The sequence below is a fragment of the Lethenteron reissneri genome, chromosome 12, assembly GCF_015708825.2.
Source record: "Lethenteron reissneri isolate LAM-NWPU_2019-01 chromosome 12, ASM1570882v1, whole genome shotgun sequence".
NCBI lineage: Eukaryota > Metazoa > Chordata > Hyperoartia > Petromyzontiformes > Petromyzontidae > Lethenteron > Lethenteron reissneri.
Genome location: NC_083790.1, coordinates 11,710,979 through 11,726,683, shown reverse-complemented (window position 1 = coordinate 11,726,683; position 15,705 = coordinate 11,710,979). Strand labels below are relative to the sequence as shown.

Below are 15,705 nucleotides of genomic sequence, written 5' to 3'. Positions count from 1 at the left end.
TCGGTCTGTAATTTTTAAAATACGTATATAAATATGATAAATAATGCATTTAAAATTATAAAACATAACGAGCTGTCCATTTCCCACTATATTTTCCTTCTTTGCAAAATATCTCTCTTTGATCTCCTCCGCAAGAACCTCCGCATTCAAAGCTCCGTTGCTCAAACTGCTGCTGAAACATTCACGCCCTTGTAACCTCCAGACTTGGCTACCGTCAGTCACTTATGTACGGTCTTCCCCAGTCTCTCGCTCAGCGGATTTCAACACGTTCAACATGCTGCTGGCAGGGTGATTACTCGTGCCGTGCCTGTAAACGTAACCACACTCTCCCCCGCGTTATATTCCCTTCATTGGCTTCCCCTCCAATCTGGAGCCACTTATTGTTTTTCAAAGTTTCGCATGCACTCACCCCTGTCTATCTTTCCCCCCTCATTTTTGTACGGCACTTCTCCTCTTCCAACCTAAAGCTGCTCACTCACTGCACCTTAAATCAAACGCACGATTATCGCTGGGCGAGCATTCTCGTTTTCAGCTCCCTCGCTGTGGAATGCACTCCCACATCATGTTTGACATCGAATCCCATCCACTATTAAAATCCCGGTTAAAAAAATCTTCATGTATACCTCGGCCTTTAAATGACATAAGCTTGATTTGGGTAGTGCTTAATGGGTTTTGTTTAATTTGAAGCTTTTGGTGCACATTGCGACTGTTCCACTTGTGACGAGATGCATCTTATTGACACTTCAGAAAGATCGGTGAACTTGGGTAGGGGGCACGTTGCTGGGAAGGGATGATGATGATGCAGTGGCAGCCAAATGTGGACATCCACTGCAGATACTTCTATTTTATTTATGATTTCACGTGCGACAAAACCAAAGTGTGTGTAGAAATTCCATGCATACATATGGTGAACCATCAAACTCAATGCAGATGGAAACCTACTTTCTGTATGGAATCCTCGACAGGTAAGGTATCCATGTGGGTTCCATCCACTCACTAACCTTCGCAAGCGTCTGGATTTCAAACGTGTATTAATTCCACACCCGGCTCTTTGGTCAACATTCCAACTGATGCAACCAGCATAAGCCCAAAGTAAAGCACCGTGTATCACAATACCATGGAGTTGTATGTTTTAACAGAATACCTATTTATTTATGTTGAACTTCTTTCGCACCATACGTAGCCAACCGTGCTAATCGGAGGTGCGGGAAATCATATATAAAGGTAACTCTGAATATATCACCATATTTAAAGTCATTCGATTGGGCTAGGAATATAAAATTAGCAACTCATGAGAACCTGGTTATTTATTCAATGATTGTGCCTCTCATCGGCTGTATCAGTCACGTGACCGTGAACAACAAAGCAGAGGCAGGCAACGAGGCCCGACCCGAGGGACTCGCGCACCGGACGTCGCTCGCGCTGTGGTGCCTTGCAGGGTCGTTAGCACGGTGCTGTACCACATACAAGCACGCACCTTGAATGTCATCAGCATGCTGCTGTTGGATCGAGAGTGGGAGAGCCCGTTGATTGACGATTGTACTCGCAGTGTATCATTTAAACGCACGCGTGAGCGCCCTCTGGGTCACGCCCGGTTCCCTCCTGATGCACCGAGCGTTGCCCACATCTCATACAGTCATGCCTCGAGGGCGAGTATTTGTGTCTTAATGGAAAATACCAATAACGTCTGTTTAAAAGGGCCCCATTGTTCCTCAAGGATGAAAACAAATTGGAGCTCTCAAGTAACCCTCCCCCCCCTTGCACAAATTGAGAAGTGAATTGCAATGGGAATTCACACCTCCTTCACCAAAGCACACGCACAGGATGTATTTGCATTCAATAAATTAAGTGTGAATCTCGCTGGAGATACTTGGTGATGAAGATATGCAATAAGCTACCGAGTTCGCGCATGAATAATAAGCTAATAGATTCCTCAAGCGCTCTAACCTTTAACTCCGTCAATCATCACAGCGTGTCCAATCCAGTGTGAAATAAAGCATATGGATTTATATGCTTTATATGGTTCGTTGCGGTGTAGAAACTGGTTCTGTGTATTTCACAGAAAGAACATATCTCATGCAGTGCAAATTGAGGATCATACTAAGCCCTGGTTGATTCATTGATAGATTCAATACGATATACATACATATACAATAACATAAGAGATAGTATGCTCTGTCCTGCCGCTAATTACAGACGTGCCTGGCTTAACAAAAGCTGTCATGGAAAGCACAAACATTATTAAAATGAGATGATATTTTACCATCCGACAGAGGGGTTGCAACCCACTTCATGCCTCCCTTTCAACTGATTGTGACGCTGGTTTTAATTGAATTCTGTACGAGACAAAATTATATTATCGAGCAGCCTAAAGGCTGCAGACTACATCGATGAATTTGCGACAAGGGACATATATTCCCTGATGCCTGTCGATACCTCAGACTGCTTCCAGGCTGCGACTGATCAGTTTTATTGCAACTCGGCGAGTGGAGCAGCAGTGCTTGCAGTCGTGAGCTGTTAATTTCATGTATCAGTCATGGGCCAACTCATCTCTCCTCACCTTGATGGGCTCCATAAATTATCTCTGCAAGGGAAAGGCTGGAATACCACTCGGGGGACGTCAGCAGTGACCGTCTTATACAGAGACTGATGTTCGCCATCCATGCCTGTAACTTCCACTGCTGGCTTACGACGAACAAAGCGGGTGAGGAGCTCGCAACAATTTTTTTCGGCTGACTTTTTGTTTCAATGTAGTTCAGTGGTTTTGAAAATGAACATTTAAATATTCTTTCACAAATGTGCGCCGTCATGTAACCCGCATGAGGGCTCTTGCCTACTTTATTTTTCCCCCGACATGCCCTGCACACGTGTTTAGAGCTGAAGGTGCAGGCAAACACCCTCTCATTCAGACCTTAAGAATTGCATAAAAATTGCCATCCAACTGTCGAGAGGGCAGCAGCACGGACTGAGCAGTGCAATGCAAAATTACTTTACGTGGGCGATAAAAAGCTATTACAAGAAATAAATATCGCGACATCCAGTAATGATCAGATTTTGGTCTTCGTCCCAGATTTTGTGGTTGTGGATGACTGCCAACTACACGGCTGTCTGTCATTAGACTCCTCTTGTGCACCCCACTGAATTAATTTCAATCACATTTCCTCTTTTTAACTGACTTAAGAGAGTGTTGGAATGCAACACTCGTTGTGATAACTGTAGAAGGGACTGTTATCAGTAATGTTTAAACATTGGCCGTACTTTTTCTAAGAACTTTCACTTTAAACAACAAATCCCCCTGAAGAAATGGAGAAGCAGCTGCAGCAGTCGAACTGTCAGTGCCATAGGATAATTAAGCATATTGACATCCAGGCCTGTCAGCTTCCTCTTGTATATAGCTCTGCAAACTTTTAGAGTTACCTTAAAGCCACTGCCATTTGCCATATTGAGGTATACAATAGCGAAGTGTGCTAACCACTCTGCCACTACTGCACTCCTCTTAACAACTTTATTATTGCAGATTGCATGGTAATCACATCCCAGTTGCGTGTTCGCCTGTTAGACGTTCCCTGGCCGCCGTTTAACCCTAACCCCACGTGTTCTTCCCAGGTACGTGACCTCAAACCCTGGCTTAACCCTAACCCCACGTGGTCTCCCCAGGTACTTAACCTCAAACCCTGGCTTAACCCTAACCCCACGTGTCCTTCCCAGGTACGTGACCTCAACCCCTGGCTTAACCCTAACCCCACGTGTTTTTCCCAGGTACGTGACCTCAAACCCTAGCTTAACCCTAACCCCGCTTGTCCTCCCCAGGTACGTGACCTCAACCCCTGGCTTAACCCTAACCCCACGTGTCCTTCCCAGGTACGTGACCTCAACCCCTGGCTTAACCCTAACCCCGCTTGTCCTCCCCAGGTACGTGACCTCAACCCCTGGCTTAACCCTAACCCCACGTGTTCTTCCCAGGTACGTGACCTCAAACCCTGGCTTAACCCTAACCCCGCGTGGTCTCCCCAGGTACTTAACCTCAAACCCTGGCTTAACCCTAACCCCACATGTCCTTCCCAGGTACGTGACCTTAACCCCTGGCTTAACCCTAACCCCACGTGTTTTTCCCAGGTACGTGACCTCAAACCCTGGCTTAACCCTAACCCCGCGTGATCTCCCCAGGTACGTGACCTCAAACCCTGGCTTAACCCTAACCCCACGTGTTCTTCCCAGGTACGTGACCTCAACCCCTGGCTTAACCCTAACCCCGCGTGTTTTTCCCAGGTACGTGACCTCAAACCCTAGCTTAACCCTAACCCCGCTTGTCCTCCCCAGGTACGTGACCTCAACCCCTGGCTTAACCCTAACCCCACGTGTCCTTCCCAGGTACGTGACCTCAACCCCTGGCTTAACCCTAACCCCGCTTGTCCTCCCCAGGTACGTGACCTCAACCCCTGGCTTAACCCTAACCCCGCGTGTGTTTCCCAGGTGCGTGACCTCAACCCCTGGCTTAACCCTAACTTCACGTGTTCTTCCCAGGTGCGTGACCTCAACCCCTGGCTTAACCCTAACCCCACGTGTTCTTCCCAGGTGCGTGACCTCAACCCCTGGCTTAACCCTAACCCCACGTGTTCTTCCCAGGTGCGTGACCTCAACCCCTGGCTTAACCCTAACCCCACGTGTTCTTCCCAGGTGCGTGACCTCAACCCCTGGCTTAACCCTAACCCCACGTGTTCTTCCCAGGTGCGTGACCTCAACCCCTGGCTTAACCCTAACCCCGCGTGTCCTCCCCAGGTACGTGATCTCAAACCCGCCCTACGAGTTTGAGCTGCTACCCAGCGACCTGGTGTTCTGCCTCGTGCCGTTCGGAATCCGCGGAGGCCACTCCCCACTCTAACGGGTCAGTGCAGTGGCGACGACACTCGCCACGGGCATTCAATCGGACACCACTCATGTTGGACAGCTTGTTTTAGAAGTAATGTTACGATTTAAAGCTTTCGTGACTGCAGGCATTCATATTCTTGGTTGTTTCGGCAAAGTCACGGAGAAGGGAAATAATAATAAAATATATATGTAATAATAAAAATAAAACAATACAATTCTCACGACGTTTCGATTGCAACACAAGCAATCATCATCAGGTGTGAAAACCACAGCAAGAAAATTATTGCTGTGGTTTTCAAGAAAATTCTTGCTGTGGTTTTCACACCTGATGATGATGATTGCTTGTGTTGTAATTGAAACATCGCGAGAATTATATTGTTTTTATTAGTATTATGATTATTTTCCCTTCTACGTGACTTTACCGAAAGAACCAAGAATATAAGTCATGTTACGTCATACTTTTACCGGATTCATTTCATGTTTACTTCTAATTAACATGCATTGTTTAAGTAACCTTGTTAATAGCAATAGTACACTGTGATCGTATGTAGATGTCTTTAAATAGTTTTGTTTGTGTGCCTACAACCATTACTCAATTCCATTGCCCACGGGTGTGCTGATTTCGCCTTTCCAGACTAAAATACATGAGCAGTTTCAATTTAAGCAAAACTTTGTTTCTGTGGTTTCCACAGCACACGTATGTACATAATTGGCATCATTTTGCTTGCTTTTAAACATTTCGGTTTTCTGAAAAGCAATATTTTTGGTATATTGACCCACGTGACAACTTGATTTATATATCGGCTCTGTTGGATGGTGCGAGGGTTATAGTTTAGCTTTGGATATTATGCCAACGCGATCTAAGCCAAGAGAATGTGGCTATGAATTATAATATTGGTCGTGAAAGCCAACGTATAAAATTGTGTTCATACATGCACAGCATGACAATCTCGTAAACTGGTGCTAAAAGAGATTATTTGTCGACTCCCTGTGTAGCTTGCAAAGTATTATGGGGGATGCCCATTGCGCTTCGTGACATTCAGGATAACTTTACGATACAGCATATTGTTTTAGTCTCCATGTAGGTGGGATACTTACTATCAGTGAAGCAGATAAAATCAGTGAAGGCATTGAGAATATGTGGTAGTATTGCTGAAACACAGAAAGAAGGGAGTCACAGCATGATGGAAGACAGCTGCCACAGGACGAGAGGAAAACAGTCATGGCAACGCTGCATAAGGAGGGAGATAGAGAACGAAAATAGTTTTCTGAGAATTACAGAGAAGGCATTTAGCAGAACATTGCTAAATAAGATGAAGAATTAGACAAACACTCAAGGGGACACCAGTGTGAATTTATATCAGGAAGGGACTGCAGTGATGGATCTTTACAGTAGGACAGATGATAGAGGAGAGTTGGGAGCATGGGGAGGAGTTTTAAATTTCTATTGTAGACTGTAAGCAAACACATAGTAAGCTTTCGCGACCAATATGATCCATAATATAGGTTTTTTTTGGTGAGATCGCGTAAATATAAATCTGTCGTTCAAACCGCCACCACCCAACACAGCTAATTAGTAAGGTTTGTCACGTAAACAGAACATGCCAATTCACTACTAGTACAGCACACCGGTGTGTTGGAGAGCAAATCCACAATTTTTACAATCTGAGTCTGACGTTTCGCCAGTAATTACAACTAGCTTCATCAGGCAACAGCCAGATTTAGTGGAGAAATCCTCCTGTTTTGTTCCTGACAGAAATCCTCTCTCATCAAGATGCTCATACATCGGGCTATGAAAGTATCAGATGGTGATAGTCTGAGAAGTGAAATTAAACATGTTAAAGCAGCGCTGCAATTGAACGGTTACAATGATGCACAGATCAACAGGGTACTGAATGCCAAAATCAAATCTAATAACACAAGAGTTGAAACTGATCAAGTAATTACAACTATTAAAATACCATACATTGTGGGAGTAACTGATAAACTAGCCAGGTTTTTTGAAAACCAAAACATCCGAGTCAGATTTGGCACGGTGCATAAAATACAGAAACTAATATTTGGTACTAAAGATGTATTACCGAAGCTATCAACAGAAGGTGTATATCTGATTAATTGCACTTGTGACAATTAATCCGGTACACACCTTCTCAGACATCAGAATGGTTGATATTAGAACAGGTGTGTTTCAAGATTGTATGTTGTCTCTCCCACGTTGTTTCATATTATGCTTGACTACGTCTTCTCTTATACCACGAATGGGGTTAGCACAGTCGAAGCCACTGGAATCAATGTAGGTCAGATTAACACGTGCGACTTTGAAGTACGCAAATGATGCAGGTTTGTTGGCTAGGAAGTTGGCTCAAGTCATGCAGCTGCTGCTGCTGGTCTTAGGCACCGAGGCTGGACACTGGCATCTTACGATGATATTTCCGCAGACGAAGTGAATGGTCGTAAAATTTCGATTTAAAGCTTTCGTGACTGCAGGGATTCATCTTGGTTCTTTCGGTAAAGTCACGTAGAAGGGAAATAATAAAATAATAAAAATAAAACATTATGCTTTATTTTTATTTATAAAGAAACCGTAATATTATGTTTTATTTTTATTATTTTATTATTTCCCTTCTACGTGACTTTACCGAAAGAACCAAGAAGATTAATGGTCGTAGTTAGAAACCCGTCCAACGACCAAGGGAAAGACCCAAGAGCATATGGTGGGATACTGACAGGACAGATGTTTGAGTTTGCGTAGTGTCTGCTGTGCGGCAGCTATGGAATCTGGGCAGAGCTGTAGAATGCTTTGGCGAGGTGTAGTGGCATCTTCGGCTTTAGCCATGATGACATCTTCATTTAGCTCACTAGCTCTGCAGCACATTGACATTTCTAGCAGTGTCATAATGATGTTTTCAATATTGTAACATTTCCGTTCCTGTTCCTTTGTGTCACTGTGCTCCAGAAAAGAAGAGGTCGACCACAGAAGCAAGTGGGGATATCAGCGATGAGAAACATGAAAAAGACTTACACACACGAGACAGGCCTCTAAGATACTTTATTTGATACTTGATTAAGCTTGTGCCGTGACTGATGCACTTTGCAGCCTTATGTTAATTTATTGAGAATGTGAACTACCGTATTTAAATGTTTAATTTATCCGGTGTGTGCGTGCGCGTGCGTGCAATGCGGTTAAACAGCATTTGATCTTATAGAATGACAACTGTTAATTGTTCCCACAGCTTATGAGTGGGAATAATGGCAGATTGTGTGTAACGCTCCTCCAGCAACATTTGTTATATACCCACAGGAACACGACAATGTTCGTATACAAGTAGACACACATCTTCCTACAGCGAGTCAAGCCACGTTCAGTCGCAAGGGCCTCGAGTGACAACCGAAATGTATGAACGTCACATTTTGGTCACTGGTCGACTCGCACGATCTTCCCTCCTCGGTGGATAAAATAGGTACCAGTTTGTTTTCAAGCACTGTCGTAGTAGTGGTAGTAGCGGCACAGGTTTTGTGTGGGGAGAACGTTTCCCGCAGCAGCGATAATGAATTTCCACGGCTGGGCTCAGCGTGCTGCCAGCGGAGATGAGAGCTGCGTCGATCCTCGATTCTCCATTTGCCCAGCCAGAATTCACCAGCCCCTAGACCCTCGCCGCACCATCTCCATCCACCGCAGCGCAAACTCCACGTCTGAGATGTTGCTCGTGCCAGGGCAACGGACGCACAAGTGACACGATAACAACAAGGCGTATTTCCGAACGTAATCATGATTTTTTTTTTCGTAAAAAGCGTTCCAAGTGGCGTGTGTTGCCGGAAATTTGCTTTGCATGCAAGGTGATGGATGGACAGAGGGAAGTATTTGGGTTTTATATATATGCCATATATATTGTATACGATCAGGATTGGTAAAAAAACCCATATAGGTTGTGCATATCCCGATACCCAGACTGTGTATCAAGATATATATATATAGACTATGCCATTTGACTGCTGTGCAGTGGAAAGTGGTGGAGCTGATCACAAACAGCCGCGGTTGCATGCGATGACACCGATGTAACGTATTGCATATTACGACCGACGGAAAGGAAAACACGGGACGACACCGCTGACTCGGCGACGATCCACGCAGCGCGGATGCCGCTCCATTGCAGGACGCTCGTGGGGAAATGACCGGGACATTACGTTGGGTTCAGCGCCTCGCGAAACTAGTATTAACGCCCGCTCATGTCCCCTTACCCGGTGTGCATTACGCTGCGGGATTATTGCTCCCGCCTCTATTCACGGACATGGTCTACTCGTGGGAAGTGTGCCGAGATTAGTTCTTACCCCCCCCGCCCCCAGTGATTTAATGAGTTTAATTACATTTGATACATTATAATTGCGCGATAAAACAACAATGATCTTGTTATAATGGGTGTAAACATTTTTAATAATGTGTTATATATGTATGTTGAACTTCTTTTGCACCGTACGTAGCCAACCGTGCTAATCGGAGTTGCAGGGGAAGGACAAACTAAACGCAAAAATCAGTTCTAAGAAAAAAAATCTCGATTTAAAAGTGCATATAGCTCCAGTGGCTTCCTTATATCGGAAGGAAGAGCGTTCCAGACGGCCGCAGAAGCGCACCTGAAAGCGCGCGACTAACATCCTTCTTTTGGTGTGAATTATAATAAAAAAAAATAAAGGGGCAAATGAAACAGCTCCGCGAAATTCCAGCACGATCAGATATCTTTGGAGGGAGGCTGGCGAGACGGGCGCGAGTGAGCCGAGGGAGGGTTGCGAGGGCGTGACCCGGGGTGTTGGCGATTCGGAAGGGCCGTGTGAGACGGCGACATCGACGAACCTCGCCCCCCCCGCGTGGCTTTCGCGGCCAGAGGGGCGCGCGTCCAGAACCAAAAATAAGTCCTTTAAAAAACTTTTTTAAAAACACGCTTTTATGAAATGTACTAGTAATGGCAGAACTCCACGACTCCATGAAGTGGCCCCGAAGCTTGCCACAACGTAAGGGACCGTGCTGATTTACAGCCAACGTCAGTTGAGCGTGGACAATTAGACCCAAGCCGAAACATAACATATAAAAAATATTGATTAAAATATATATTTATGTTTAATGATAGAATATAGTATTGTCACCAGTATGCCATACGTATACCAAGTTTGCAGTCGATACGACATTGGGAAGTGGGTTAAATTTTAGTTAAAAGATTTGAGGATACGACAACAGACAGAGTGAGTTAAATAAAAGCGTGTAACAATAATAATAATAAAAACCTCCGCGGTTGGAAGTCGCACTCCAAGCTCGCGCCTCTGGGCCCAGCGATTGTAAATAGTTGCAGCGGATTAGCAGCAGGCGGGGCCGAGAAGCCAAAAAACTAGCCGAAATTCATCGTCGTTATTTCACAAGGCTGTCAACCCACACGGTGTAGCCGTGTTCTTGTACAGGGAAATTGAGATTCCAGGTCCATACGGCGTACAGGCGTTTCAATGCGGGCAACACATTTTTTTTGGTCTATTTGTGTTTCTTCCTTGTAATGGGACTTTGTAGGATGAACGTTGAGTTCTATAAGGGGCACGGGGTGACCAATACGGTCTGAATTGGTCCGTAATAAAGGTAGGCACTGATAATGGGTATGTGTTTATTGAATCAAAGGTGACTTTTTTCACAAATGATCCTTAATTCAAGCTCATTCGCAAAAAAACACAGCTACACCGTCAGTTTTCCGATGGCACCTCAGAAAATCTGTAGAGCAGTCTAGGGAGAGTTGCTTGGACAAAGTACATACAAATGCTCTGCTTATAGATATAAACAATACAGTACTTTAAAATTGTCATTAAGTCCCTGTGTGTCAAGTGGCTAAGCAGAACGTGTGATCCCACCTGGACCAGCGTCTGCTCTACAGATACCTGCTGGTGGGGAGTGGTAGTAGTGGTGGCCGCCTCAAATTGAGTACCTTGGGCCGGTGTGTAAACATCGCCACTGGGAAGACAAAGGCGGCCGGGGGTGGTGCTGGCCACCCACCCCCTCGTGTGCCGTGCCGGCCTTCATAGGTACTACTGGCTGACCGCACTTGCCCCAACAATCTGTTAAGGCTATACGGGGGATCTTTGTCTGTAGTGGTGCACATCTGTACTATTGAGGTGGGATTCGCGGGTGACGCCAATATCGTACAAAGTGAGTTCACATCTGCAGGGGCAATAGAGATGGATGTAGGAGGCAGGCCAACATGTAGGTTTATAATTCGCATGCAGTTTGAGCGTTCTTTCCCCTGAAGCGTGCATTTTCTGTGGCCCGCTCGGGTTTTATTCAACAAATTAAAGAGACTTCCAAAAAATACAAGTGGCCATACATCACAAGCAGGAGGACCCTCGTGAAAAAGTAATCTCGGCCTTTCCCAAATAAAGACGTGAGGGAGGGGGGGTGTCAGGTATTCATCAAAGTATTTGTTCTGGCGAAACGTGCACCCCACGTTGGCACGTACCAATCAACTTCTGCCTTCCTCAGACTTGCCAACGGATTATGGTAGAAGGCGCACGCACAAGACAACGTGGACTGTAAATGTTGTGGATTTGCTTTCCAACACACCGGGTGTGCTCTGCTAGTAACGAATTGGCACGTATTTACGTGACAAACCTTACTAATTGGCTGTGTCGGGTGGTCGCGGGTTTAACGATAGATTTACGCAATCTAACCCCAAAAAACATTATGGACAATGTGGATGTATAGATCGTAGATATAGGCAGCTTGGCAGTCGTCTCAACATTTGGAGTTGCCGTGATACACAAAAGCATTGTGGCATCACGATTTAGACACCAATTACTGCGCGGCGCTGTAGGCAAATTCTCAGGCCATTAAAAATGTCCCTGACCCTGACTGGCCAATTCCACGCTACCTGGTCACTGCAATTCTCTCGCTTCCAGGTTTTCGGTCAGCAGTGTCTGTAACCGCTACCCTTGAATCACACGAGCCGCTTCCTGACATTATTGCTTTCACGCATGCACGCGTCTTTTAAAACGGTATTCAAAACGCTATACATCTCGGCAGCCTCGGAACCTCTTTTTGGCAAGAAATCTGATCTCTTGTTTTTGTTTGTACGCTCGAAAATCCACTTGTTAGCAGCCTTGATTACAAATACTGCAGCGCCCCCGTGTGGACACGAGCGGCAGCACGTGGCGCTCCGCTCCGAGTCTCTTTATCCGGTATCAAAATGATGAAATCAGACGAATGGATTCCTGCAGTCACAAAAGCTTCAAATCAGACGAATGGGCTTTACCCCTTTTTTCTGGCAATAAGATAAGATATTCAAACAATAAGATATTCGAACACCAAATAGACGCACATTTGCAAGGCATCAATCAAGTCTGCGTTAACCGCAGGCCTGTGGTAAAGCGACAATCGGATCGAGGACTTCTCGCGGCGTTGTTGGCCATGAGGCAGGGGATGGCCACTCGCGGCTCTTTAAGGACAGCTGCTTCGTGACGTCTTTGATTAGGGAACCGCCGTCTCGTGTTCACCACGCACTGCATTGCGGCTCTGGAATTGTGTTATGTTGGTTGTCGACCCCTGATCACGGGGATTGTTTGACCATACTTCACCACGCCGGTCAGTGCAGGCTGGTGAAATCCGGTCCCTTTTGACGCCTCTACTCCACTGAAATGTTACGAATTGAACGCTTGGTGGCCGTTCTCTTTCGCGTATGTTTGTTGACAAGTGGACTATGATAACAAAAACTTTTGCTACTCACCTCGTATTACAGTATTGTGCGTTTTAAAGACTGTTATCTGGTCATGCGGCGTAGTGACCAAGTGTCCGAACTCCCCATAATTTAAAGGCCCAACCTTCAAATTTCAGTTGGAGGTCGACTTCGTCCACCATTCCTCTGGGATTCATAAAATCCATATAAACACTTTTGTGGACGGTCAATTATTGTTGGAAAGACTGGGCCCCGTCATGAAATCGTAGAAGTTCACACCAATGGCTGGGGACTGCTGAGCAGGAACTCAATGTTCGTGTGAGCACGAGGACACGTTGAGACAGCGTTTTAATTTAATACACCGTTCAATCCGTACGCAAGGTGGATAGGCGATTCCACGAACCCACTGAGAGCAGGACAAAAGCCAAAAGACCAAAGACTTGCGAATCGCAGTCCTTGTGCATAACAACATGGGTTTGTGTTGAACTGTGCACGCGTTTCTTGCTTACTAAGAGACGCGGTCCTCCACCAGGGGAGTGATGCGACCGGCTAATGATGATGACGATGATGATGTGTGTATCGCTCTTTAATTTTCGCTCTTGTGTCACGTGTTTATTTTTTTAACAAATGTTATTTCCGACGGATAGTAATTACGTGTAATAGTGTGGGCCTTTTAGGAGTCGTTCGACATTATAAATATTTTCATGAGTGCACAGGGTACATTTTATCCGTACCCCCCCCCCCCCCCAACTAACTAAGGATGTTAGAATGCCCTCGTAGAGAGGGGCCGTGTCTACACACGCACGTCCAGCAACCGTCGATATAGCAGCACATACTGCACGAACAGATTGCCGTAGAGCTGTATGGCTGCGTTTCGGACGAGCAGAATGCAGCAATAATTAATTGTTGTACTGTACTTCTATGCTCCCGTGCCTCATACTCCCCACCTTTAATCCACAATAACCAGTATGGTGAAGTATGGTCAAATAACGCCCACGACCCATCTAGCAAGCGGACTGACAGCGGGGTTGTACATGGCATCACACGTACCATGCCATGCATGTACAATATATGAGTTGCATGGGTTGAATAATAAAATGTGTTTATTTGACACCAATACAGAACAAGATCCGTTAGCATTTCAAAACCCCTTTTTGTCTGTTGTTGATCCGCAGTCGGCAACTAGGATGAGCTACGAGTAGGTCTACCACGTGGTGTTCGTGTCAGTTCGCTCATGATAAATGCCGATAATGTTGAACGCTATTCGTCCGGTTTGCTGGGACAATATCATCAGTGAAATGAATAATCGGTCGTGCGAATCCCAAAGGAAAAACGTCCCGGGTGGATTTTTAATTCGGGTTTCTATGAGGGTTTTCCATTGGCTCCGTGTTGTCTGCGATTTGTCTTAAGTGTTCGTCATTGTAAAGAGCATGTGGACAATACTGTATAGTACATTGAAATAAAGGATCAGCCTTGTGAAAGGAGTGCGGTATGCATGGGCAGCACATCGAGAAAACACTTCAGATATTACATTGCCAGGAACGATGACATTTGTTCCAAGGGTAAACTGGTCCCTACCATAGCAATGTGGACTTTCCACCACTGCCTCAGGGTAACCAAAATGATATGAGCATTTACATCATTAGACCTCCTTTGCCAGTACCAAAGTATAATAATAGGGTTTTTCCCTTTTTTCTGGCAACAAAACTGAAAGCGTTTTTTACTTTGGTACTGGCAAAGGAGGTCTAATAATGTAGATGCTTACCCCGAGTCCTCATTACTTTGATAGTGCATTGTCTTTGAGCTATACGCCTTTTGGCGTCCTCTGGTCGAGCACCAATTGGGTCGAGGATCAAAAGAAAGCGTCTGATGTGGACCAATCAGTTTCAAGGACAATGCATATATTATTAGAGTGTGTATTTTTGTATGCATTTTGACCACAAGTATTGTGGTTAATGCACACGTGATTCCTTGTAAAAAGGTTTCAGTTTTGTTGCCAGAAAAAATGGAAAAAACCCTATTATTATGATATGAGCATTGTCCATTGCAAATTAATTATTAACAAAGTAATTGATCAAACATTGCAATACTGGACCTCTTGAAAAGTTTTGATATTCAGTGAGGATTATATGGAAAATTATTCATTTTGTGTTATTTGTTCCAGACACAGATGCGTGCTGATGAAGCAATGCCAACCTTTGATGATATGACGATGCTAATTTGTACTCTTTCTTTGCTGTTGTAGGTGAGCTATCAGAATCGTTCTTCTTTCTCTATAGTGGCTTAACATGCTTTATCAGCAAGTTGCTTTGTCTGGAGCAAACAACACAGTTTAAAAGAAGATGTTACACAAAAACCAAATATCCACCACAGAGATGACGCCAGGAAATCAGATATAACAATAAAATACTCGAATGAGGAATTAGCTTTTTTTTTTCTCAAAACAGGAATCTAAAAATCTTGTGGAATACTCGCAAAGGTTTTCCTGGGATACGCCTCTGGTGAGAATTTAACTCATAAATCAGAGGATCGTCTCAAATTCCCATTTGATGGTCAATTCGGTTTTTGTGATCACAATATTTTATTTGTATCAGAATCAAAACATGTATTTATACTGCAGGAGGAATCCGGTGAGCTATAAAGTTATTTTTCACAGATTTCTAGTAGGGGCGGATGAGAACGTTTCAACAACAAACAGCACAAAAACGCGATAGGAGTGCAAAGCAAGGCCGTAGCCACGGAGTCAACATTGGGGGGGGGGGGGGCAAATCTTCCACGGGGTCTGGGGTCCCCCCCCCCCCCCCCCAGAGAAAAAATATATCTAAATTTGAAAACTAATTTCCTGCCATTTCCTTTCCTAAAATATTTAAAAATTCACTAACACATGGGATGGACTTTTTATTTATTTTTTACAATAATGTCTAATAGTGTATTGTATGTATTACATTGCTGTTTTTATTTTTTACATTTTCTTGTTTCATTGTATGTCATGGCAGAGATTAGGGATTAGTAAAGTAAAACCATAACCACAATCATATAAACAGAAATCTATTTTACAGAAATATATTAATATATTTGGGGGGGGGGGGCATTTTGAGCATATTTGAATATTGGGGGAGGGGGGGTCTCTCCCCCCCTCCCC

General features: G+C 44.6%; 1 protein-coding gene across 1 annotated transcript in view; it reads left to right on the top strand.

Annotated features, from left to right (window-relative positions):
- Nucleotides 1-10,703, top strand: part of LOC133341908 (calcium-activated potassium channel subunit alpha-1-like) — a 160,039-nt gene extending 149,336 nt beyond the window's left edge. The window contains 2 exon segments of the mRNA XM_061550729.1: nucleotides 4,780-4,885; nucleotides 7,826-10,703. Coding sequence (XP_061406713.1) covers nucleotides 4,780-4,882 — 103 coding nt within the window. The 3' untranslated portion in view covers nucleotides 4,883-4,885; nucleotides 7,826-10,703.
- The last annotated feature ends 5,002 nt before the right edge of the window (nucleotides 10,704-15,705 follow it).